Source organism: Aethalodelphis obliquidens, unplaced genomic scaffold (genome assembly GCF_003676395.1).
Source record: "Aethalodelphis obliquidens isolate GAN/ISIS:26980383/991018 unplaced genomic scaffold, ASM367639v1 scaffold18, whole genome shotgun sequence".
NCBI classification, from domain to species: domain Eukaryota; kingdom Metazoa; phylum Chordata; class Mammalia; order Artiodactyla; family Delphinidae; genus Aethalodelphis; species Aethalodelphis obliquidens.
Window position 1 is genome coordinate 12,309,687 of NW_020837962.1, and position 23,242 is coordinate 12,332,928.

The 23,242-nt window shown below is 58.1% G+C and overlaps 2 protein-coding genes across 13 annotated transcripts in view; one reads left to right on the forward strand and one right to left on the reverse strand.

Annotated features, from left to right (window-relative positions):
- The window catches only part of IFT140 (intraflagellar transport 140), a 69,984-nt gene that overhangs the window by 37,897 nt on the left and 8,845 nt on the right, over positions 1-23,242 (forward strand). For 11 of the 12 annotated variants that reach the window (XM_027117877.1, XM_027117875.1, XM_027117884.1 and 8 more), the window contains 6 exons: positions 18,689-18,866; positions 19,436-19,626; positions 19,916-20,011; positions 20,212-20,344; positions 20,420-20,563; positions 20,923-21,312. In XM_027117877.1, coding sequence (XP_026973678.1) covers positions 18,689-18,866; positions 19,436-19,626; positions 19,916-20,011; positions 20,212-20,344; positions 20,420-20,563; positions 20,923-21,312 — 1,132 coding nt within the window. The remainder of the gene's footprint in view (positions 1-18,688; positions 18,867-19,435; positions 19,627-19,915; positions 20,012-20,211; positions 20,345-20,419; positions 20,564-20,922; positions 21,313-23,242) is intronic. The other variant, XM_027117883.1, reaches the window with a different exon arrangement.
- Positions 1,926-16,225, reverse strand: TMEM204 (transmembrane protein 204). Its single transcript, XM_027117892.1, has 3 exons — positions 15,073-16,225; positions 10,274-10,429; positions 1,926-2,676 (listed from the first exon to the last, which is right to left on the reverse strand). The coding sequence occupies exons 1-3, from the start codon at positions 15,347-15,349 to the stop codon at positions 2,432-2,434; spliced, it is 678 nt and encodes a 225-aa protein (XP_026973693.1). The 5' UTR covers positions 15,350-16,225; the 3' UTR covers positions 1,926-2,431.

Here is a 23,242-nt window from a genome sequence, read left to right on the forward strand (position 1 = left end):
TCCTGGTGTCTCATGGGTTTTCACTCAAGGGGATGCTGGTGCTGGTGGAAACCCTGTTGTATATGGGCACCTGGCTGGCCTCGCAATGCTTGGTGTCTCGTGGGCTGTGATTTAGTTGTTTTGATTTACTTTACAGTGGACACTTCCTAGTTGAAAGTTCTGCAGTTGCTAAATATTTATAACATCTGTCTGTCCAGGAATAATTGCACTAAACAGAAAAGTTTTTTTTGTTTTTTGTTTTTGGCTGCGTTGGGTCTTCGTTGCTGCGCACAGGCTTTCTCTAGTTGCGGTGAACGGGGGCTACTTTTCCTTGCGGTGCGTAGGCTTCTCATTGCAGTGGCTTCTCTTGTTGCGGAGCATGGGCTCTAGGCACCCGAGCTTCAGTAGTTGTGGCACACAGGCTCAGGAGTTGTGGCTCGCAGGCTCTAGAGTGCAGGCTCGGTAGTTGTGGCACGCAGGGCTTAGTTGCTCTGCGGAATGTGGGATCTTCCCGGACCAGGGCTTGAACCCGTGTCCCCTGCATTGGCAGGCAGATTCTTAACCGCTGTGCCACGAGGGAAGCCCTAAACAGTAAAGGTTTTGATAGTAAACTCTCAAAACGGCAGGCAAAATGCAATTAAAATTGCTCTAAGTTGTCAATCAAGGGCTACCTATAAGCAGCTTCCTCTCTGTGCCTGTGAGAATTCAGAGCTTCTCAGGAGCATTTGACAGATTTTAATTGCCAAAGAGTAGAAAAACTATTGAAGGGTGAAATTCAAGTGGGAAGAGGAGGACGGGAGATAGGGCACCCCAGCAACCCTCGTCTGCGTGATGGGTCTGTAACCCAGAAGCAGCCTGAGACCTGGTCTTGGTCCACAGCAGAGGGGCTTTTCCCTGCTGCAGGTGGGCAAGAGGCTTTTGATCAGGGAAGTGAAGAGTGGCTGGAGGCACTATCCGTTTCATAGGAACTCTATCACAGACCATAGGTAAGCACATGGCCCATGCAGTATACGTAGTCGTGTATGTAACACTGCTAAGACTGTACAGCTTGAGGTGCCCAGGGGAGGAAGGGCAGCCCTTTGGGTCCCCTAATGTGCCGACTGTACCTCTGCCCTGAGCTGCGCTTCTATCCATGGTCAGCCCAGACGTGCTTTAAGTCATTCTCTGTTGCTTTATGTTTTTTTAAAGCAACAACCGGATCTACCTCTTGCTCTGACTAAAGACAAATTTCTGGGGCAGCGTGGCCTTCGAATTCCAGACTGGTCACCGCACATCGTCTGGGTAGCAAAGCTAAATGTTTCTTAAAGGGTTGGCCTAGCGTGGGGGCAGCAGCCAGACAGTGACCACCCCCACACCACGACCACGGACTTTGCACAGTGCCCACCACTGTCCCTCGTTTCCTGGGCTGGAAGATGCGCTTCGTGGCATGGGAACAAGCAGCTGCGCGCTCTCGGGGGACTGTCCTTGCGGGTGTGGCCGGGCAACCCAGCCCGGTCCCAGGGGACGTGGGCTGGTTTTGAGCCCCTGAGGCAGCTCTTAGGTGCTTGTGTTCAGCCTGGGGCTTAGTCCCTGCTACGGAGTCAGGTCCAGGGCTGCTGGCACCAGGCTGGTGCTGGGAAGGTCTTCTGTAGCCCACCAAGTTTGGCTGGATGCACTGAAGACTTTTCTAGGGAAAAAAGTGAATCAATCTCTGAAATTTTTTAAGCCAATAGACTTTTTCCTTCATACTGTGCCAACTGTGGACCTGCCGCTGTCCGGCCAGTGCTTAGGGTCTGTAGAAACGGGGACTTCTGAACGGAAACATGAGTGAGCCATGAGTGGTCCCCAGCGCTCTGCCCCCTGGCCTGTAAAATGTGTCAACCCTTCCTCTGACTGCTGACCCACAAAGCTACAGAAGAATAAGCTATATTCCTTCACCACGTGGCAGTGTAATGGATAAACACAAGTTTTAAACCGTGGTAAGAGGTTTGTGTTTTATTTTAACTTAGGAAGATAATCAGGAGTAAATGGACATCACTAACACAGTCCTGTTGTAAAGCCGTAACCATCTGACTGTAAATTCTGAGTCCCTGGAGGAAGATCACGGACAGTTCAGAACTATTCCCTGTGTTCTGCTTTATCAAAGTAAATATGACCCAGGACGCCCCTCTTGGCAGATACAGAATAAATTACTCCTGGGCCAGGGCAGAGAGCGAGGTGGCTGCCATCCCGGACGTGCCTCTCCGGAGCTGGTCTCCAGGACAGGACGTGCGCGAGCGTGAAGTGGGCTGTGGCGGGGTTGGGGGTGGGGGTGGGGGTGGGACGCAGCCAGTATGTGGTCACGCCCTGTGTTCGTGTATAACGTAGTGAATGCGTGTCATACATGTGCTCTCATGGGAAGCCGCGCAGGCAGCGCCCTGCTTCTCAGATGGTCCCTGCGGTGGACGGAGCCCCGAGCGGCCTCCCGCCGCCCTCAGCACGGCGACTCCACGTAGTCATTGTCCAGCCCGCGGCGGAAGCGTGCAGTCAGGGAGCGGCTGATGACGATGACGCGGGGGGCCATGCAGTCCTCCCTCCTGTGCAGGACGTTCCAGATGAGCATGGCCGCAGCCAGGGTGGCCAGCAGGCAGGCCCCGATGTTCAGGTAGCAAGACCAGGACAGGTTGGTGTACGGGCCGATTCTGTAGAACGTCACCAGCCCGATGACCAGAACAAAACCTGCGGACGAAGGACAGGGTGAGACAGGGAGCGGGGGAGGCCGCGGGTCCAGCCGTGGGCCGCTCCTGCTTCTCCTCCCACCCAACCCTGTCCTCCTGGGGCTGAGAGCCCCGCTCCACTCGGTGCTGGTGCCTTGGGGTCAAGCTGAATTTTATGGGACTTTTGGGTCTGGTGGCTGTTGCGGGGGCTGTCTGCTCAATCCTGACCCTGGATGGTCATAGGGGCTCACGTGCTTCCTGTGACCTGGCAGGTGTCAGGCCACTTCCTTGGCCGCCCTCCCCATGGAGGTGACACTGACACCCACTTCCCCACCCCGAACAGTCCAGCGGTAACTCCGTGGAAGGTCCGCTCTGGCTTATAAACGCCTAATTCATTCAAAGTGAAAGCAAACGCAGATATTTTCTAAGTCTTACCTGGAAACAACTCAGATTTGTATTTAACTTAGTTTGAATTCCTGTTTTTAAGAGTTTTCTTATTCTTAGTGTTTGCTTCCAGAGGAAATATTTTCTTTCAAAACCTGAGACGGAGGGCCTGCACATTCGGGGTGGGGGGAGTGGGGGGGGAGCTGAACTGTGGCTGAATAGACTCGGCTGGTTCTAGAATGTCCCCCTCACCCACCCGGTCCCCTGCAGGTCTCCCTCCGTCCCCTCCTCTCTCCAGGTGACACGGGGGGGTCCAGGACTGTGCACAGCGTCCTGTGTGGACTCAGTTAAGTCGGCCATGTCCCCTCTCGGTCAGCTGTTAATACCGTCACATCGTCATTTCCATAGTTGTATCTTTAAGGAGCTCCAAAGACTTGATTTTATTAGTTCTTACAATAGGAAAACCAGGATTTCGCACCCAAGATCTGTCAGCTAGGCTAACAGGGCACTGAATCTGGGCTGGAACCCCTGATGGCTGGGACGGGGCAGAGGCCTCGCTCCCATCGCCCCATCCCACCCCGTCCTTCTGAGTCTTGTTGAAAGAAGGCACAACAAGCTCCCTGGCTGGCAAAAAATGCCCAAAGACATAGTGAAAACAAGGGAACACATAAAGTACTTTCATTTGCATTACACAAAACACAGGTCCTAACTCCTTCCCTCACTAACGCAAAACTCGGGTGGCACAAAATCATGGGCAGAGGATGTATGTACTCCTAGCTGGGAGAGAGGAATGCCAGAAGTTTCTTTTTGCCAGTGTGCATGACAAACAGAATTAGTTATTTTTAACAGAAAGGAAGTATCGAGAAGCTTTCCATGTATAAAAAGCTCCACAAAGTACCATAGAGAATTAGCACAGGGATTAGTCACCATCACCATTGTTTAGGACACGACCGGGGCAGTTAAATGTTTAATTCATACTTTCTGGAAGGCGCAGAAATGCTTCCAGAATGCTTGTGTTTCTAGAAAACTCCAGCCTGTGCCCCAGCACTAAGTCATGACACAGCTATTAGAATCGTCAGCGGGCATCACTGCTGCCCTTTGCTCCGGGGCCACACCAGGTCATACATGATCTGGTTTCCTGAGGAAAGCCAGGAGGCCACAGGGAGTGGGGGACCAGCATGAACAGATGTGCAGATGTCACAGTGCAGGGCAGGTGGAGGGGCTGCAGCGGGCAGTTCGGCCTGGCCAGAGCCCAGGGCAGGAGACGAGACAAGTCCAGGAGGGGCTGGGAGTCCTGTCTGGACCACGCTGGGCCCCCGAGGGCCTTTGTCCTCCTCAGGCATGTTGGGTTCCAAGAAATTGACTCACCCTGGTCACCACAGCAGAGGGTGGGGCTCCCTGGGCCACCTAGCCAAGGGGTTTGATGATCTCGGGGGAGTGGGGTCGGAGGAGCAACAGGCCACATGGACCAGCCTCCTGGCCTCAGCACAGATCTGCAGCGTCGTCCATCAGAAGGGAACAGGCGAAGGAACTGGGCTTCCGCACAGCCTCCAGGGCCATCGGCTATCTGACATGGGGTTGGTTTGCGTCACTGAGAACAGAAGACCTTGAATTTACTGCAAGGCCGTCCAGTGGAGACTTGGGAATTGTGAGACCCCGACCTGGACAGGGCCTGACTGAGGAAAGCACGGGGCATGCCAGCAGGGCACACACATGGCCCTGGGACTCGCAACCCACTCCCAGGACTGTGCCCGAATGAGAGCCTGCTTGTCACAGGTCACAGGAAACATGACCGGGACCCCACATCAGAGCATCTGAAATGCGCGTCCTTGGAGACGAGGTGCTGGGCCACGGGCCACGGGGGAGACACAGCTGCTCTGTGCTCGGTTCAGACAGGCCCAGCCAACGGGCGGCCACCACTGACCGGGGCTGGAGGCAGCGCACATGGGCTTCTCGGTGTCACTTGTGTGTCTCCTGAGTCCTTTGTACATAAGGTTCATAGTAAGGCAGTTAGAATATTCTAGAAGTGCAACTAACTTTACAGTCTTCTATTAACAAGCACTTCCTAAAGCGTGTCACGACTCTGGCCACGTGCCTCTCGTTGCCACGTTCCCACGGCTGCGCTGGTCGCCCTGTGGAGGCCGTAGAGGACACGCTTTAGCGTCTCCCAGCCCTCAAGACACGCCTGGCCTTGAGTCTTCTCACGCTGCGTGCTGGTCCCCCTGCCTTTCCTGGCACCACCATCCTGAGCTCCATCTGCCTGGTGGGAGAGCGCCTCCCGTCCTCCTGTCCTGGCCCCTGAGCGCTCAGTTGGGCAGTCACCCACCTGTTGATCCAGGCGCCCCTGTTTAGGATGAGGGCTGTGGGGGTGAGGGTGGGGGAGGCGCTGCTCCCTTCAGGTGGGGAACACCCACCCACTTGCCAGCGTCAGGGCTACTATGGTTCTTAAGATCACATAGTCCGTTTTTTTGGAAACGGGGCAGGCTGTTGCTTTGTTGCCGTTTTACTCAGCTTATTAACTTCCTCCGTATGTTCAGCTGTACGGCCTACAATGGAGAAGACTCTTTCTTATGTCACAAGATGAAAGAAGTATGAATTCACATGTGAACAGACAGCCGGGCACAGCCGGGCACAGCCGGGCACAGCCACCCACGTCTGCAAAACCAGCAGGAAGAGTGGTGGGGGTGACAGGCTGGGGGAGCGCGGAGCCTCTTGGAGGGACTTTTTTTTTTTTTTTTTTGCGGTACGCGGGCCTCTCACTGTTGTGGCCTCTCCCGTTGCGGAGCACAGGCTCCAGACGCGCAGGCTCAGCGGCTATGGCTCACGGGCCCAGCTGCTCTGCAGCATGTGGGATCTTCCCGGACTGGGGCACGAACCCGTGTCCGCTGCATCGGCAGGCGGACTCTCAACCACTGCGTGACCAGGGAAGCCCTTTTGCTTTATCTTAGTTCAACTTGGAACACGTACAGTCAGAGAAGGGATATGCTTCCCTAACATAAAAAAAAATACATTTATTCCTGCAGTAGGAAAATACAAAGAACTGACTGGAACAGTGGGCCCAGGGGCTGGGCCGTGGGTGGATGTCACAGTGGGGCTGGCTCAGGGACACGTGGACTCTGCCCTGGGCCAGTGGGGGCGGTGTGGCCTGAGCAGATGCATGGGATGTGGGGACCAAGCGTGTGCCACGCGGCAATGGCGGAAAGCCACAGAGACGCAGAGAGGTAACGGCTGCCTGCGCTGGCCGTGTGGGCACATCCTCCTGAAATCAAACTGGCCTTTTACTTTGATAAGTTTCTCTCGCCACCGCCAGCCTGAAGTGCAGTTTCTCCATTCTCCTGACGTTCAGGTCCCCTTTCTCCTGAATTTTTCAGTGACATCGCTGTTTGTACAGAAACGAATCTAAGGGGAGAGTTTTTAGCAAATGCACGGACTTCTGCACGTGGAGTCAATTCCGTCCTCATGAACTTGTTGTTTCCAAAGCAAATAGTCCCTTTCTGTGAGCCGGCGGCTGTGGCGCTGTGGTTCACAGCGCCCTCTCCTCTATTCCTTCCTGCCGGCTTCCCAGGGCTCCACTGGCGGTCACAGGCCTTCCTCTGGAGTGGCCATCAAGCACACGCAGGGCCCACAGGTGGGAAGACCATGTGGCTGAGCCCTGAGCCCTCAAGCATCACACCTGCCTCAGCATCCACAGGGCAGCGCTGGCCAAGGCCCTGGAACATGTACAGAGCACTCGAGGCTCAGCTGTGAGCAGCAGAAGGTGGGGACAAGTGCCTCCCCCTTAGGGAGAGAGTCTAGGGAAGGAGAAGGTGACACTCTCCCCAGGGTGCGGGGGCAGGACTGGGCTTGGGAAGTGGGCTCAGAAGACAGGAAAGCGAAGTGTCTGGCCCAAGCCAAGTGCTGCTTTATAGTAAAGCACAGAAAGTGGTACGTTCCTATGAGCAGGTTTGTGAGAACAGCATGATCTCCACCAGCTCACAAGTTGACAAGACAGACACCGTGCATCACCCCGACTGACCTTTGGGACGATAAAGTCAGCCTTCTCACGGCGCGGAGTAAGCGGCCCTTAGGGTGTAAGTTTTTCATCATAAGAAAAAGTCTTAGGATTTCCAGAAGTGGAGAGAGAAAGCCTGCAGATGTGAAGCCCACAGGGTCCACGAAATGCCGCTCTTGAAATCGTCCTGCTGGGTCTGAGGGGGGGTGGGCCAGGCTGGGGCTGGTGGACAGCTGCTGTGACCCCAGCGAACACAGTGCTTTCACAGGGTGTTCAGCTTATGGGTGGGGGTGGAATAAGGGACTGAAAGGACTTTTTTCAACTTTAAGGTAAATTAAAATCACACTCGGAAAATTCTGCAAAGAAATTGCAAACTATTGCATGCGGTGGCCTGAGTTCAGTAGAGCAAACCCGGTGAAACGGTTGGTAGTCACGCTGTTGCCCTGCAAGAGCAGCGTTTCCTGGGTTCTCCCTGGTGTCTGGGACAGCGTCCTTTGGAGCCACAGCCCTGAGAAGCGGGGGCCGCCCTTTCACAGACCCGGGCTGGGCATCACGCAAGCGTGGTGGAAACGGCCAGAAACGGCCGTGGGATGAATGGGCAAGCGGCCGGCCTCCTGTCTCCTCCCGCTGGGGTGTTGCTCTCCGGCTGGTCCCGGCCTCCCGGGGAATCCGTGTGCTTCCCCCCTTCACGAGCACCTCTCTCCCCCCGCCCACCCTCTGGCCCCAGCACTGGGGACTCAAGGTTCCCTTGCATAACAGGTACCAGCAGGCATTTCCCCCTCCTGGGACAGGATATCCTGGCGCCCTTCAGTCTCTCCCTGACTGTTTAAAACAGACCAGAGCACAGGAAAAAACCTAACTCTAAAATTAGCAGTGTGATAGAAGAAAGGCACAGAGCTATGTTCTGTACTGTTTGTCAATGAAACAAGTCTAAACAGGGCCAAATGCATTTCCTTTTTGGGCACAGCAGACCCACTGGGGGTAACCGTCGGACACCACGGGGAGAGGGGGCCTGCGGAGGCAGAGGGACCATCTGAAGTGCCACAGGTGCTGCTCGGGGCTTCTGGCTTTTTCCGTGGGCCTCTGCCTGTCTGATGGTTTTTGGACAGAACCTAGTCCAACCTTTCCAGAGGCTGTGCTGGCCTGGAAATACTCAGGAAAGCAGCATGTGCCCCCAGCCCCCACTTGGCCAGGACAGCCCCTGACCCCCAGACCTTTGGCAGTGCCCCCCAACCCCCATCGACTGATGCAAGACAGTTTGATTTTAGTTAATGGGGGTTCCCGTTTCCATTTTTTTGTTGTGTTATTTGGAAACAATATTTTGTTCTGAAACAAGAGTTTACAGAAAGTAAGACGTCAGTTTTGACACCAAACCCACAATATTTTTTCTAATAATTCTGAATAAGTGTCTCAAAGAAGTTTCTTAAGAAATGCAATGACAGATTTGATCATCCTGCTAGGAGGAGTTACTTTCAGAATCAAGAGCTGTTACTTTTATTCCTTTAATGCCACTAAAATATCTGTTTCTAATCCAGCTTTTCCAATCACGTTGCAAAATCTTCCACTTCCTTCTTGAAGGGATGGAATTTCAGATGATCCCACGTGAGAGAGGTGGGTGGTTTCAGTGAGGCGAGGAAACTGCTTGATTTACAGCCCTAAGGTCAGCAGAGGGCAGGTGGGTGATTTTCCTACATGTGTGGCATTGGAATGTCCGTGTTTTTCCTCACAGTCCTAGAGGAGGGAGGAGGTGGAGGTCCGAGGTCCCGCTTCATGTACCTGGTTAACTCTCAGAATTGCCCCAGGCAGGGTGGGCATTACCCCATTTTGCAGTTGGGTGAACTGAGGTGTGGCTTTGCCCCGTTCACATGGCTGGTAAGCCGTAGGGCCGGACACAGTTCTGTTCTCCTGACATCAAAGCCTGCGCTCTTTCCTAGGCCTTGGCGACGCCCTCCGTCCTGCCCGGCCACAGGGAAGTGACTGGCCTTCTGTGAACAGGGCCTGTTTCCGAGTCCCACCCGGCACTTTCCAGCATGAGTGCTGCCAGCCTGTCAGCTGCATTCTGGAAATTGTGTTTCTCCAGGACGATGAGGGCCAGGATCCATTATTCCCCAAGTGATTCACTCGTATTTCCTGCCGTTCCTCCCGCCGCGTGTGTTGAAACTGCACCCTCATGGTTGGGACACTGCCTTCTCCACCGAGCCGGAGAGGCAGGCGGTGGGCTGGTGATGTCCTGGCCCTTCCTCTGTCCCATCAGCCACCCATCTGACCTTCCCCATAGGCAGCAGGAAACCTGAGCTCCCAGGTTCCCGTGATCATTAAACCTGGGCCAGTGAGGCAGGCAGAGGGAGAGGGGAAACCAGCACAGACGCCCCTCCGCTCTCTGGGGTGCCGGGTGGACGCTTTGGGGCTTCCGTGGTCATTGTGCAGAGCCTCCTGGAACAGTTCCATTGATCATCCACGGCGCTGCTGCACTCGCCCTGTGAAGACTACAGTGTGCCCAGGCCCTGCCCCATTTCAGCCTGCAGTCGCCCCCAGAGGCCGAGGTGGCTTCTGGATTGTTTGCTGATGGCCAAAGCCTCGCTGCTCTCCTCCACACTGCCCCCATCACGCTTTTCTGGCCCTAGTGTTGCATGTGCGTCCCTGTGTGCTTGGCGGGGTCCTCCACGCTTTGTCTGTGCTTCTTACAGGAGGGCCCTGCTCACCCCAGCCGGGCCCCAGGAAGCTGCATTTATAACCGAGCATGCAGGTCGCCGGCTGGGAACCATGTGTGCCCAGAACTCCCCGTCTGCTAACCGTTAGCCAGGAAGGCCATGGAGGCAGGCAAGGGGTCAGAAGGGCGCCCCCCTCTGCCCATGTGCCCAAGTGCCTGCAGCAGGCTGCTGCACCCTCATGGGAGGAGCGTGAACCCAGGCTGCCTGCCACACAGGCTACAGAGGGGCAAAGAACACACCAGATGCCGAAGACTTTGGAAAGCAAAGCAGGTCACCGTGAGCCTCGGCACCTTGTCTTAGATGGGAAGGGCCAGGAGGCCTTGAGCAAACAGACAGAAACCCATCTGGTTGCACCTCAGTGCTCCGCCCCTGTGTGTATTTCTGTTTTGCTGCTGCCCACAGTGACGGGTGGGGTGGGAGCGTGACCCACAGGGGTCACCATGACTTTAGAAGCCACAGCCAACCTGCCAGCCCTGACAGGAGCTGGGGATGCGGCTGCTCAGCCTGGCCGGGACCCGGGTGAGGATACTTACTTGCCAGCTGGAACGCAGCGGCCATGGCCTCCTCCCAGCACTGGGAATCGGGTGACATCAGGGGCAGGCCCGTCAGCCCCAAGACGAAGGTGAGCTGGCCTGCGGCAAGTGCCGCCGTGGCCACCAGGTTGCAGGCTCGCATCATGTCGAACTGCACTGTGAGGGGCCGGAGGGAGAGAAGCAGGCGGTCAGCACGGGCGAGACCGCTCGAGACTGGGCTGCCTGCCCCTCCCGGGACTCCTCCCTCCGTCTCAGCGAGTCTCACCACTCCCTTCCCAGCCCCCACCTGCCCCTGGTCCCTGAGCAAGGCATTTGGAGGCTGTGCACACAGGGCAGAAGGAGGATGGGGCAGCCCAATGCTTGGACTGCAAAGGTGGGGGCCATGGAGGTGTCATCAAGAAGCCATCAGGGGAGTCAATTTTCCCACCCATGTGCTGGAGGGCAAAGCCATCCACCGTGAAGTCAGGCCCCTTCCCTGTGGTCCTTCCATGCTGTAAAAGTGCCCCCCGCCCCCCAGGCTTCAAGTGCAGCGCTGTCTGATTCATGCTCTGCGGGCAGGTGGCATTCACATTTAGCGCTTGTGGAGTCCAGAGTCTCGTGGGGGCGTTGTGCCGCTTCCTGCCACGGAGGGTCAGCTCCTCCTGCCCAGGGGTCTCGACCTGCTGCTTCCCGCTGGCCTCCCTCCTGCTGTCCGGAGCTTGAGGGGTTTCACCCTTCCCAGATCCCAGGCCTGGCTCTGGACTGTGGTGCAGGAGCCTCGGGCTGCTGCGAAGTCAGAGCAGCCCTGAGGGTGGAGGGGCAGAGGGCTTCTGGAAGGAGAGCCTGGCACTGAGGGCCAAGGAGCATTCCCAGGCAGACAGATGGACGGACGGCGCCTCTGCCAGGGCTTGACGCTGCCTGTGACACTCTCGCCTGCTCCTTGCGCGGCCGCACATGCTCCGTGGACCTCACTGCCGGGTGACCGAGCGCTCACGTTCTGGGTTCTGTAGTCTTCAAAGTTACCACAAAGCATAGCTGCAGTCGCTGGGAACCCTGACCCTTTAAAACTCAGGGAGATGAGGAGCCGGGGGTGGGCGGTGCAGCCTGGTGAGCGCAGGGCTTCTGGCAGTGGTGTGGCAGCAGCTCCGGAGCAACTCGAAGAAAGGACAGAGGCTGGGCCGGAGAACAAAGTGGGCTCCCCGCACACAGGCTCAGACCCCTCCTCTCCCCCAAGGCTGGGGCGGCAGGGCTGCTAGCGCTCGAGATTTACAGAAACCTTCCTGGCTGCTCATGAGGTCTCGCGTCCCCGTGACCACACGTGGGAGCAGGAGGACACGCGGCTCCTCTGTCAGCACGGGGGTCCAGTTACTCGGGCCACAGACTCTGGAACACCAGCTAGCTTCCCATGGAGGCTGCTGTTCATCACACTCTTCCTGCCTTTTTCACGCTGTTTTCTTTGCAACAATTTTTACCCTTCAAACGCCCGTACAGAAGGTCCTGCTACTCTAAGAGGTCATAGAGTTTGGAAGTGGAGGTGGCCTCAGAGATGAGGGCTGTTAAAACGTGATGGGTGTTCACAACACAGGGCAGAACCTGGATCCATTCTGGGCCCAGGAATGTCCTTCCGGTTCCGGGGCCCAGCCTCACAGGCAAGGAAAGACGTGCACCAACGGGCTGGCCATGCCGGGAGTGTCTGCGCTGCAGTGTGTTGGTGCTGGCACCACGAGGCCCTGCCCTCCCGGTGGCCCCAGCGGCTCTGAGCACTCAGGCCCATGCCACACACCCTGGCAGCAATCCACCCTCCAAGCATTCGAGCTGGGCCGCTGCCTAGTACCCAGTTGCCCGAGGCTGTAAAGGCTGAGGTGGCGGACTCTCCCCTTGGCCATGCCCCCTTTCCCAGCCACCCAGAGGGGACCAGTCCTCACTAGCACCCACCAAGCCTGGACGTTTGACGGGTCCTCACACTTGCTGTGTGCACGGCCTGGGCAGCAGCACTGGGCTTTGAGGAGCCATGAGAACGTGGCCGTGAGTGTCTGCTGGCTGGACAGTCGCTGTGCCCCTTCCCACCCCAGTGCCCTGTGAGGCTGCCTCCCAGGAGACAGCAGCGGTCACCCCAGGAGATTTAATTACGTGTTTATTCACATCCCCCCTGGCTTCAGGGCAAGGACACAGGTGCCCGACAGAATACACAAAACTTAGAGAGATGAAAAGTGGCAGAGAGAACGGGGGCCAGAAAGCAAGACTGACCCCGTCCTGGGCTGTGAGGTACCTCCAGGCCCCCACCTGATGAGTAACAAAAAATCACAGCCGCCGCACACGCCCAGTGAGCCAGCGTGGGGAAGGGCCTTGTCCTCGAGGACGGGACCTGGCGTGACATGGGGGCAGCTGGAGGGCCTGACCCAGGGTCGTCCCCTGACCCAGCATGCTCGGGACACCCTCACTAGAGCTTGTTACGTTGGGGGACGGTGGTGTTGGCCCAATGTGCCAAGTGGCTCTGGCTCAGCTCTGCGGGCTCTGCCAGGACTTGGGCACAGAGCCGGCAGGAGCATGGCTGCTGTCCCTGAGAGCTGCCCTGGCCACCTGCATCATGTCTGGAATTCTAGGGTGAAGCAACACGAGTCTCGCCCCCTCGGTACCCCCACACGGGGCTCGGGATGGACAGACGGAGGTGATTCCATGGTCGAGGCCACCCATTCCTTCTCCCTGTCCCTAGCCTGGCTGGAGGCTAGACCATCGGGGGCAAAGCCTGGGCTGAGGTTTTGCATGAGAGCTGATGAGGCTGGGAGCTGGTTTGATTGAAGGGGGCAGCCCAGAAACCAGGCCAGAAGCCCCCAGCTCCGGAACCCCCGGGGCAGCAGTGCTCCGTCCCTGGGAGTTGGTGAGACATCTGCCAGCCCCTCTCCCTGGTCTCAGCCTCGTTCACGAGAAGCTCCAAAGACATTTCCCTTGTTCTGGGAAAACCTCTGATGCTCAGGGCATCATTAAAGGTCAGCTGCCACAAATGCCGTGTTATGGCAGGAGGATGTTTTAAAAGTTGTTCAGGGGACTTATCAGGTGGTCAGGGAGGGACAGCAAACGAGGGCAGGTGAGCGGTGCGCTCGGGACATGCAGCAGGGTGGCTGTGCGGTCTGGAGGCAGAGAGCGTCCCGGCCTGTGTCTTCCTGGCCTGACCTGACGCGACGCGGCTCAACAAGGGGGCGGGGGGGACGGATGCCCGGAGGGGGCACCTGTGCGGCATTGGAGGCCTTGAGCCCAGGGCAGGGGCTGGGCTGACGTGGGGCCTCCCCCCGGGGTGGGGGGCGTGCAGTGCACTTGTGGGGTGGGAGAGGCGTGGCCTGCGCGGAGCCCACGCTAGAGCCCCAGTCACTGGCTTTCACTGCTCCTCAGGACAGACCTAGAGCCCAGAGGGACCAGTCTGACCGGCAGGTCACAGCGACCCAAGTTCAGCTGACCTACCCAGCCCCCCACAGGCCCCTGATCTGAGAGCTCACAGAAGCTCATTGATTCATTCAGGCTCTTCGCCCTTTTTTGTTTGTTTTGTTTTGTTTTTTTGCGGTACGTGGGCCTCTCACTGTTGTGGCCTCTCCCATTGCGGAGGACAGGCAGGCTCCGGACGCGCAGGCTCAGCGGCCATGGCTCATGGGACCAGCCGCTCCGCGGCATGTGGGATCTTCCCGGACCGGGGCACAAACCCGTGTCCCCTGCATCGGCAGGCGGACTCTCAACCACTGTGCCACCAGGGAAGCCCCGCCCTTTTTAAGGGAGGTTGTGGCTCTCTGCTTGCAAAGGGTGGGGGCGGGCTGGCAAGCCAGCCACTCCCGATGAAAGACACCCCCAGGCTGTGCTGCGAGGGGGTCCACGTGCAAAGACGGGTTCACATCCCCTCGGGGACCTGAATGGAGCCACACGCCTCCTGCAGCCTCAGTCTCTTTGCCTGTGAAGTGGAGGCAACATCCCCCCACTCCCATTCCCTCGTGGGTCAGGATTCTGAGGGCCATCACGCCTGAGTTGAGTGAGGCGTGCCCTCTGGAGCAGCCAGCAGAGGCCTGGCCAGAGCCACGTTTTCCTAAGGACAAGTGGTGTATTCAGAACAGGTGATGTGGTCTACATGTTAGACTCTTGTCTGCAGTTTTAAAGGGTCGTCACTGGGGAGACCTTTGCCCATCGGCTGCTGTTGCCATGTGTCTACACATTAGGTGACAAGCGTTTTCATATTTATGAACCTTCCTTCCCGTACACTCAAACCCTACCCCCCTTTCAAAGTCAAGTTCCCACCTTTCAGAGCTGTAATGGACCCTGTGCCGGATGTGACAAACCAGACAGGACCACTGGGCAGAAGGGAGCCAGGCCCCTGCTCGCAGGAGTCAGCTCTTCTCTGCCCTCTGAAGGCCATCAGTCTCCCAGTCTCTCCTGGGCATCCCACCTACAGGCGGTTCCTGGAGCGTCTCCCTCTATGCTGCCCACTGCATTAACGACCCTGACAACTGTGGAATGAAGTCCAAACCCAGCCGCATGTTTTTAAGCTTCTTGTTTATTTTACTCATTAACAATCTTTATTTTCCACCAGGAAAAACATATTTTCCTTGCTTTGGTTAATGTATCCGTACTGTAGCTATGCATGACGGCAGAGAGAAAGCCCCCTCCTGCACAGGAAGAATTCTGTACCAAAGGGGCCGGAGCAGGGTGGGCTTGGAGCTTGGGGCTCGCTTGGGTCCCCAAGAGCCAAGGTTGCCCCTGTGAGCAGAGCACCCATCACCCGTCAGCAGATGTGCCTGCATCCACAGCCGCTTTAAAGGAGGAAGGAAAATAAGCAGACTTACGTTTGACGGTGCCTCGCGACTCCTGGAAGCCCGCCGCCTCGGAGCCCCAGCCCAGGGCCTCGCAGTCCCGCGCGTCCGCCTGCCCGGGCCTGGCCCCCGGGCTTGGCCCTCCCCTGGCCCTGTCCAGCCAGCAGGACCGCCACAGCCCCACGCTCCGCCTGCGCCCGTCCTCCAGCGTCTGGTACACCCAGTTGGGGGTGAAGGCCGCCGCGTTGTTGAGAATGAGAGAGACGAGGGCCACCAGCACGGCCGTGGCCACCACTTTCTGGACAGTCATTGCGGACTGCGGTGCCGTCCCCTTGTCGTGGAGAAAGTCCCAGTCCCAGTCGGTCAGCTGCTGTCACCAGGGGTGGCTAGAGGACATCACCGCTCATGCTTGGAGGTGTCAGGAAGGCCCATGCGACAGGTGCGGGGGCGCCCGCCTCGCGGCCCTCCTTACCCTCCTTCCTGCACCTGGAGCAGGGCCAGGCCTGAGCTGAAGCCTTCCGAGCTGCCCATCCCGGGGAGGAAGCAGGGGCACCAGCGAGAGTCCAGAGTCGTGAGCGCGCCGTCTTCCTGGGAGGAGGAGGAGGCGAAGAGAACAGAAATCACTTGCAAGGCAGGCAGCAACGCGGGGTGCCTGGGCCTCACTCTCAGGACGAGTGCGGAGCAGGGCTCTGAGCAGGGCCGCTGGGAGCAGCGCAAGTGAGCCACTGGGGCCTCCGCTGCCTGAGCCCCTTCCCGGTGCCTCCGCCACCCAACAGCTGGTCCTGGAAAGCAAACGGGTTGCTGCAGGGATGCGCGTGCGTGTGTGAGTGAGTGTGTGTGTGCCTCGCGCCTGCGTTTTCCCCCTGTCTCTCAGCAGAGAGGAAATGGTTGTTTTTGAGGCTGTTTTTGGTGAGCTGGAGGGCGTAGCCAACTGCAACAAATAGCAGCCAGACACTAACAGGATGTGTTTCCTGATAGGAAAGGCAGGGGGGCCTTCTTCTGGAGGCCTGCTCCGGGACCCTCCCCCGCCCTCCCCACCTTCCCTGAAAGTGGAGGCCAGGGATGCCGGCCTGGCAGGCCCACAGGCCCCGCTGTCTGTCTCGACCTGGTGGCTCGGGGCAGGCAGGGCGCTGGTGACCAGTCGCCCACCTTGGGGACTGGGCGTCCCCTAGCCATCGGTCACTCCCCCAGCATATGGGTGCCACGCACCCATAGGTGCGCAGCAGAGAAGGGCCAGTGTGGTGGGGAGGCCCCCTGGACTCCTCCACCTCCCAGCTGAGACCCTCACCCATACTTGGAGACCCGCCAGAACAGGCCATCGTCCTTGAGGTGCAAGAGGCTGGGTTCTGGACGAGCCGTGCACCCGGCGAGGCCTGAGGGCCTGGGCCCTGTCTGCTGCTGACGGGGTGTGTGTGGGCAGCAAGGGCCCAGGTCCTGCACTGGGTGCCCTGCCCTGTGTCGCATAAGCCGTCAGGCTGAGGGGCGCTCAGAGAGATAGTCATCTGCTCTGCTCAAATCCTCTGGGCTGCGACTCATTCAGCCTGGGCCTGTGCTGAAACCAAACTGGTCGGCCCTGGAAGTTCCCGCCCCAAGTTTACATTCCTAAAAGGCAGAGGGTCTTTGGAGAATCAAGGTTCTCAAGAAACATCTGTCCATCAGCTCCCGGAGGAATTTTATGTCCTTTGGATTTTTCCCACCAGAGCTTGTAGCAAACGTGTCAGCTGAGTTCTTGCCACTTTCCCTCTTCCCTCGGCTGTGCCAGAAGCGGGGTTGCCCCCCTGCTCCCCCTGCTCTCACTCCAGCCGCTCTGTGGGTGGGGAGGCATCTGGGGGTCTGTCAGCTCAGAAGACCCTGTGGGAGGGCACCCACTCTGAGGACTAGGGCTGGGGCTCCTGTGCACACAGTGCAGTAGATCGCCTCGAAAAGGAAGTTTTCCTCAAAGTTTCCATTAAAAGAGCGTTGATTTCCCTCCTTACTCATTAGAATCGCTTATCCTGAGCCAGTCTTTAAGTGGCTAATTTCCGTTGAAAAGCAAGCAGGGGGTTTCAGGAACTGTAGCCCCTGCTTTGCTTGTCCTGGGAACAGCCCTTGAGCCATCCAGCTCTCTCCCAGGCTGGGCGGGGAGCAGGCCGGGCCACCTGCTGGGGCTCCTATCGGACCAGCCCCCAGCCTCGGGCTTGGGTGGAGTGGACAGCTGGGCTGGGGAGGGGGAGGGTGGCCGGCCTGGGAGCAGACCTTGAGTCGGGATGACCGAGTCCTCCAAGGACCCCCTCATCCATCGTGTGCCACCCCAGGGCCCCTTCCTGTTCTCCGCGGTCCAGGTCTTTGGCCCTGTCAAGGCCTCCCCTGCTCCTTCACGCGGACCAGCAGCAGTGTTGTCTTAGAGCAGAGACACACAGGAGGTTTGGACACAGCGTGTGTGCCGCTTGGTGGGACGTGAAGCTGGGAGTAGTCAACCACTGCTCCGTCCCACCAGGGTCTCCACAGAGCAGCCCAAGAGGAGGGTCCTGTGGCTCGCTCTGGGAGCTTCTCAGAGGACAAGTCTTTCCCAAGCATCGGGCCGCTCGGAGCCCATCTGCCCCTCACTTGACAGGGTGCAGACGCTACCAGACAGCAGGAAGCGCTCACGGCTCTGGCGGGGACTAGGCGGGTGTCCACGTGGACTTTCGGTTGGATGCACAGACCCCAGGACTCACATGGGGTAAAGCTGCCCACGGAAAGGCTGTCGGGAGTGGCTGGCACCCTGCTTCCACGCTGCTCGCCCAGGGGCTCCTTGAGAACGGACGGGTGGAGTCCGCAGTGACTCACGCATCCTGAGGGCCACCAGCCGCTCGCATCCCAGAAGTTACTTACTGGTCTGTTCTCAGGGCTCTGGGGTCATCAGGGGATGAAGCCCCAGGAGGAGGGGCCCCAGGGCATCCTCCCTCCTGCCAGCATCTTTTCTCAGGGAGGCCGTCCTGGGTCTGAGGTTGTCCTGGGACCTGCTAGGGGACGGGCAGGAGCCCCCATCAGCATTGGAGGGAGAGAGATGCTAGAAACCTCCAAACAAGGAAGGAAGAGCCTGGCCCAAGCCTGTGCCAGGGGTGTCAGAGGGCAGCTCTGCAGGTCCGCCCCCGGGCCCCCCGCCTCCATTCAGCACATGGCAAGGCCCACCTGGGTGTCATGCTTGTCCTTGGAGTTGGGGGACCCCACTCCCCGCCTGACCCAGGGGCTCTGTGTGAGGGTGGAGGGAGCACTAGGAGTTCAGCCTGGGACAGAGGTGCCAGGTGCCGGGGGGGAGAAGCAAGTGTTCACTGAGGGGCACGGTGGGGCCTGGCAGCCTGCACAAGACACTCTCCGGGATCTTCACGGGACCCCTTGTGGCCGAGGGAGGGAGCCTGCTCAAGGAGCAGGCCCCAGGGCCAGCCGTGAGAGGTACACCAGCCCCTGCACCCCTGGGACACAGGTGTCTCACCCGTTTTCTTCCCGGGAGGCCATGTGGGTCCCAGTTTGCCACGTTGCTCTGTGGGTGAAGCTGTTGGGCTCGCACATGGCCCCCTTCTCGGAGACCATGTGTCCAGCTGGGTCCCCGTGCTGCCTGGCACGGGTCTTGCTGGGGCCCGAGTCATGGGAGCGGCAGCTCATTGGAGCCACGTGTCCTTCACTGCAGCGAGGCTGTCTGGGAGAACATGGCGCGCATGTGCGTGAAGACTCAGCGGCTGGATGTTGCCAAGGTGTGCCTGGGGCACATGGGCCACGCGCGCGGAGCCCGAGCGCTGCGGGAGGCTGAGCAGGAGCCAGAGCCAGAGGCCAGGGTGGCCGTGTTGGCCATACAGCTGGGCATGCTGGTGAGTGGGCCCCACCCCGATGGGCAGGCCAGCCTCCCACACACAGTGTGTGCTTGTCCGGGCCCTTGGGTTGCAGGAAACAGAAACCCCCTCAAACAAGCTGAGGCCAAAATGGGGGTGGGGGGGAGGAAGCCCCCTGCAGAGCCCCCGAGGCCACCCCACTCCACGCCGGTCCCCTCCCTGCCTCCTGCGTGTTTGCGGAGCTCACGGCCCCTTGTACCCCTGTGGCCCAGAGAGGCCGATGGAAGTCGCAGGAGATGCAGGCCGAGTGGCCGGGCACAGCTCACTGTCGGGCTGGGGACAGTCGGGAGCAGACACCCACAGGTCTGATGGGGTCTGGGTGGAGCTCAGACCCACTGGCTGACGGGCAGGCCTGCCCTCTCCAGTGTCGTCTTGACCATCCCCGCCCAGGCCCCAAAGTGTCCATCCCACCCAGGGTGTGTTGTGGTCTCAGTCGTGGGCGGGTTGATGGCCTGGCTGCCCTGCCGCCTGCCACGGTGGATCCCTGGTGACTTTTGGCTGCCGTTGGGGGCATCGTCGGCGCCAACAGGCACACTTCCTTCCCTCAGGAGGATGCGGAGCATCTGTACAAGAAATGCGGGCGCTACGACCTCCTCAATAGGCTCCTGCAGGCAGAGGGCCAGTGGCAGAGGGCCATTGAGGTGGCTGAGCGACACGACCGCGTGCACCTGCGCACCACCTACTACAATTACGCCCGGCACCTGGAGGCCAGCGGGGACTGCAGCCTGGCCCTCAGCTAGTGAGCACGGGCGGGCAGCCAGGACCTCTTGCCTCTGCTGCCCCAGTGAGGGGGCCTCGGAGGTTCTCAGAGGAAGATCCAGACCAGCACCATCTTGGTGGGAGGGCTTTGGGGGGGCCTGAGCTCTGTGGTTTAGGAGGACCTGCCAGGCTCTGGGTCTCTAGGCCGCAGTGCTGGTCGGGCCTGTGCCCCCCGGACAGTGCTAGTGGTGGAGCTTTTAGTCGGGTGCACAGGCCATTGAGCTGCAAGCTGAACCAGGGAGTGAGCGGCACTTTCTCTTCTCCCGCAGCTACGAGAAATCAGACACGCACCGCTTCGAGGTGCCACGGATGCTGGCGGAGGACCTGCAGGCCCTGGAGCTATACATCAACAAGATGAAGGACAAGTGAGTGGCTGGGCCTGGGAGGGCTTCCCCCCAGAGCCTCACACGTGAGCTGGTCCCCAGGGCACCGGGAGGGGGCCTCCCCCAGGGACCTCACTCGGGCTCATCCACCCAGCGTCCATGTCTCCTGGCTGCTGGTGTGGGACCCAGGGCTCACTTCCGGCGGGAGAGGGGCCTGAGGGAGCGCATGCGGCTCTTTGCAGGACCCTGTGGAGGTGGTGGGCCCAGTACCTGGAGAGCCAGGCCGAGATGGATGCTGCACTTCGCTACTATGAGCTGGCGCACGACTACTTCTCTCTGGTCCGCGTTTACTGCTTCCAGGGCAATATCCAGAAGGTAGGAGCCCTGGAGGGAGGCGGGCTGCTTGGCAGAGGAGGCTGCACGCAAAACCCCTGTCCCTGGTGTCTCTAGGCCGCAGAGATAGCCAGCGAGACCGGGAACTGGGCAGCCTCCTACCACCTGGCCCGCCAGTACGAGAGCCAGGACGAGGTGCGGCAGGCCGTGCACTTCTACACACGCGCCCAGGCCTTCAACAATGCCATCCGCCTCTGTAAGGTGCGCGCCCAGCCCCTGCCAGCGCCTCCGCGTGGGGGAGGCTGCTTCCCACCTTCTGTTGAGAGAGTTTCAAACAGAAAGTTAGAGACTCATGTCGTGAGTGTCATACCCCTACCCAGGCAGGTGTCTACATCTCACGCCTCATTCTGCCCAAGTGCGCTCGGGGACGCTCCCTGCTATCCAGGCTCCTGAGCAGCAGGGAGGCTGTTCACGCCTCGTACTCAGTAGACCTACCTAGGAAGCCATCGGACGCTCTGCATCCATAAAAGTGTTCCAGCCCAGGGTCCCACTTCAAGAAAAGTCGAAAAGGCGGAGAGCCCTCATGTCAGGTAGTTCCCCAACGTTCTGTGCTCCCACAGGAGCACGGCCTGGATGACCAGCTTATGAATTTGGCCCTGCTGAGCTCCCCCAAAGACATGATCGAGGCCGCACGCTACTACGAGGAGAAGGGCGAGCAGATGGACCAGGCGGTCATGCTGTACCACAAGGTGAGGCCACCCGCTCCAGGCCCCGGGCACAGTGGGGCGCCCAGACGGTGCTGCTCAGAGCTCCCCCGCTGTCCACAGGCCGGCCACTTCTCCAAGGCCCTGGAGCTGGCCTTCGCCACACAGCAGTTTGTGGCCCTGCAGCTTGTGGCAGAGGACCTGGACGAGAAGTCAGACCCCGCCCTCCTGGCCCGCTGCTCCGATTTCTTCCTGGAGCACAGTCAGTACGAGAAGGCGGTGGAGCTGCTGCTAGCCGCCAAGAAGGTACGGGCCCTGCGGGCGGGCGGCCACCCTCACCAACCACGCTCACCAGGAAGGCCAGGCCGGCCTGTGCGGGACTCGCCGCCTGTTTCCAGTCATAGCTAAGGAGTCCACTTTCTTCTGTGTGTGTGTTGTAAAGAGCACATAACGTGAAAGTTACCATCTTAGGGGTTTTTGAGTGTACAACTCAGTGGTGTTAAGCACATTCACGTGTTCGTGCAGCTGATCTCCAAGACCCTACTGGTCTCGCAGAACTCAAACTCTTCCGTCCCCTGGCACGCACCCTCCGCTTTTCTGTCTCTCTGAGTGTGAGTCTAGGGACGTGTGTCAGCGGAGTCGCTTGTCTTTGCGACTGGCTTTTCGCCCGAGCATAGAGTCCCCCAGGCCGTCCACGCTGCAGCGTGTGTTGGAAGGTCCCTGCTGTTTGAGACTGAACCGTATTCCTCTGCACGGACAGACCACACCTGGCTTGTCCAGCATCCACAGGTGGACGTTCGGGTTGCTTCTACCCTTTTTTTTTGGCCACACCAGCACAGCTTGTGGGATCTTAGTTCGCCAACTAGGGATGGAACCTGGGCCCTTGGCAGTGAGAGCGCAGCGTCCTAACCGCCAGGGAATTCTCTCTACCTTTTGACCGTTGTGAATGAGCATGAATGTGCGAACATCTCTTCAAGACCCTGCTTTCAGTTCTTTGGGGAATTTACCCAGAGAGGGAAGTGCTGGGTCACATGATAACTCTGCTCTAACATTCTGTGGAACCGCCACACTGTTTCCACGGCGGCTGAACCGTTTGATGCTCCCACCAGCAGAGCACCAGGGTCCCAGTTTCTCCACATCCTCCGCAACACTCCCTGTCTTCTAGTTTCTGATAGTAGCCGTCTTAATGGGTATGTGCACTAATCTTCCTTAAGGAGAAAAATTCCCCTTGATGGAAACTGAATGGAGATATAGAAAATGGTTAGTCACCCAGAATCAGCCTGTCCTAATTGGAAGATCTTTTTTCCTGCAGCCAGAATCACACGTGCAGTGTCGTCTCTCATTATGAGTGATAGGAGAATTCCTGAGCAAGTGAAAAGGCACACACACCACGTACTTGGTTAGAGAGACCTACTGACTGGCCTCCCTAAGGCCGCTTCAGACTGACTCTGACCCCAGGAAAAATACCACAGGGCTTCCTCTAGTTAGATAAGTGGATTCTGTAGTTTTACAGTGAAAACCAGATAAGCCAGAAGAGCCAAGAAAAATCTGGAAAGAAGAGTATAGCAAGAGGTGATTAAACCTCCCAGATCATAAACTATATCAGTGCTAGAATAATTGGGGTTTAGTCCGTGATCGGGCCTATAGATCAGTAGGAAATACTAGAAAATCCAGAAATAGAGCCACATACGGATGCACATTTACATGTGGTGAAGGAGCATCTCACAACAGTGGGGATGAGCCCTTCGGTGAATGGGGTTGACACAGCCAGGTGGCCACTTGGGAAAAGTGAAGTTAAACCCTTCTCACCCGCTGCGTCTGAGGAAACTGCAGGCAGGTCAGAGATCTAAGTGCATAGGGAGGCGGCCCAGTGCCACCAGAAGCCATATGTGTCTCGTATGACCTTGAAGGAGGGAAGGCATTTTCTAAATACAACTCAAAACCCAACAGCCATAGTGGGAAAGACTGATCAATTTGACCAAATACAAATTTGAAAATAGCACATGGAAAACACAGCATAAACAAAGCAAAGATGAATAATAAAATGGGAAAAAATGTATTCTACCTATATCCCGAAAGGCCAATCTTCTTAATATGTATAGAGTTTCTATAAACCAATAAGAAATCTACCAACAACTCAAGAGGAAGGACAAAGAATATGGTCAGTTTGTTTTAAAAAAAGGAAATCTGGATGGTTCCTGAATGTCCGATACACAGCCTCACTCATATCAGGGGA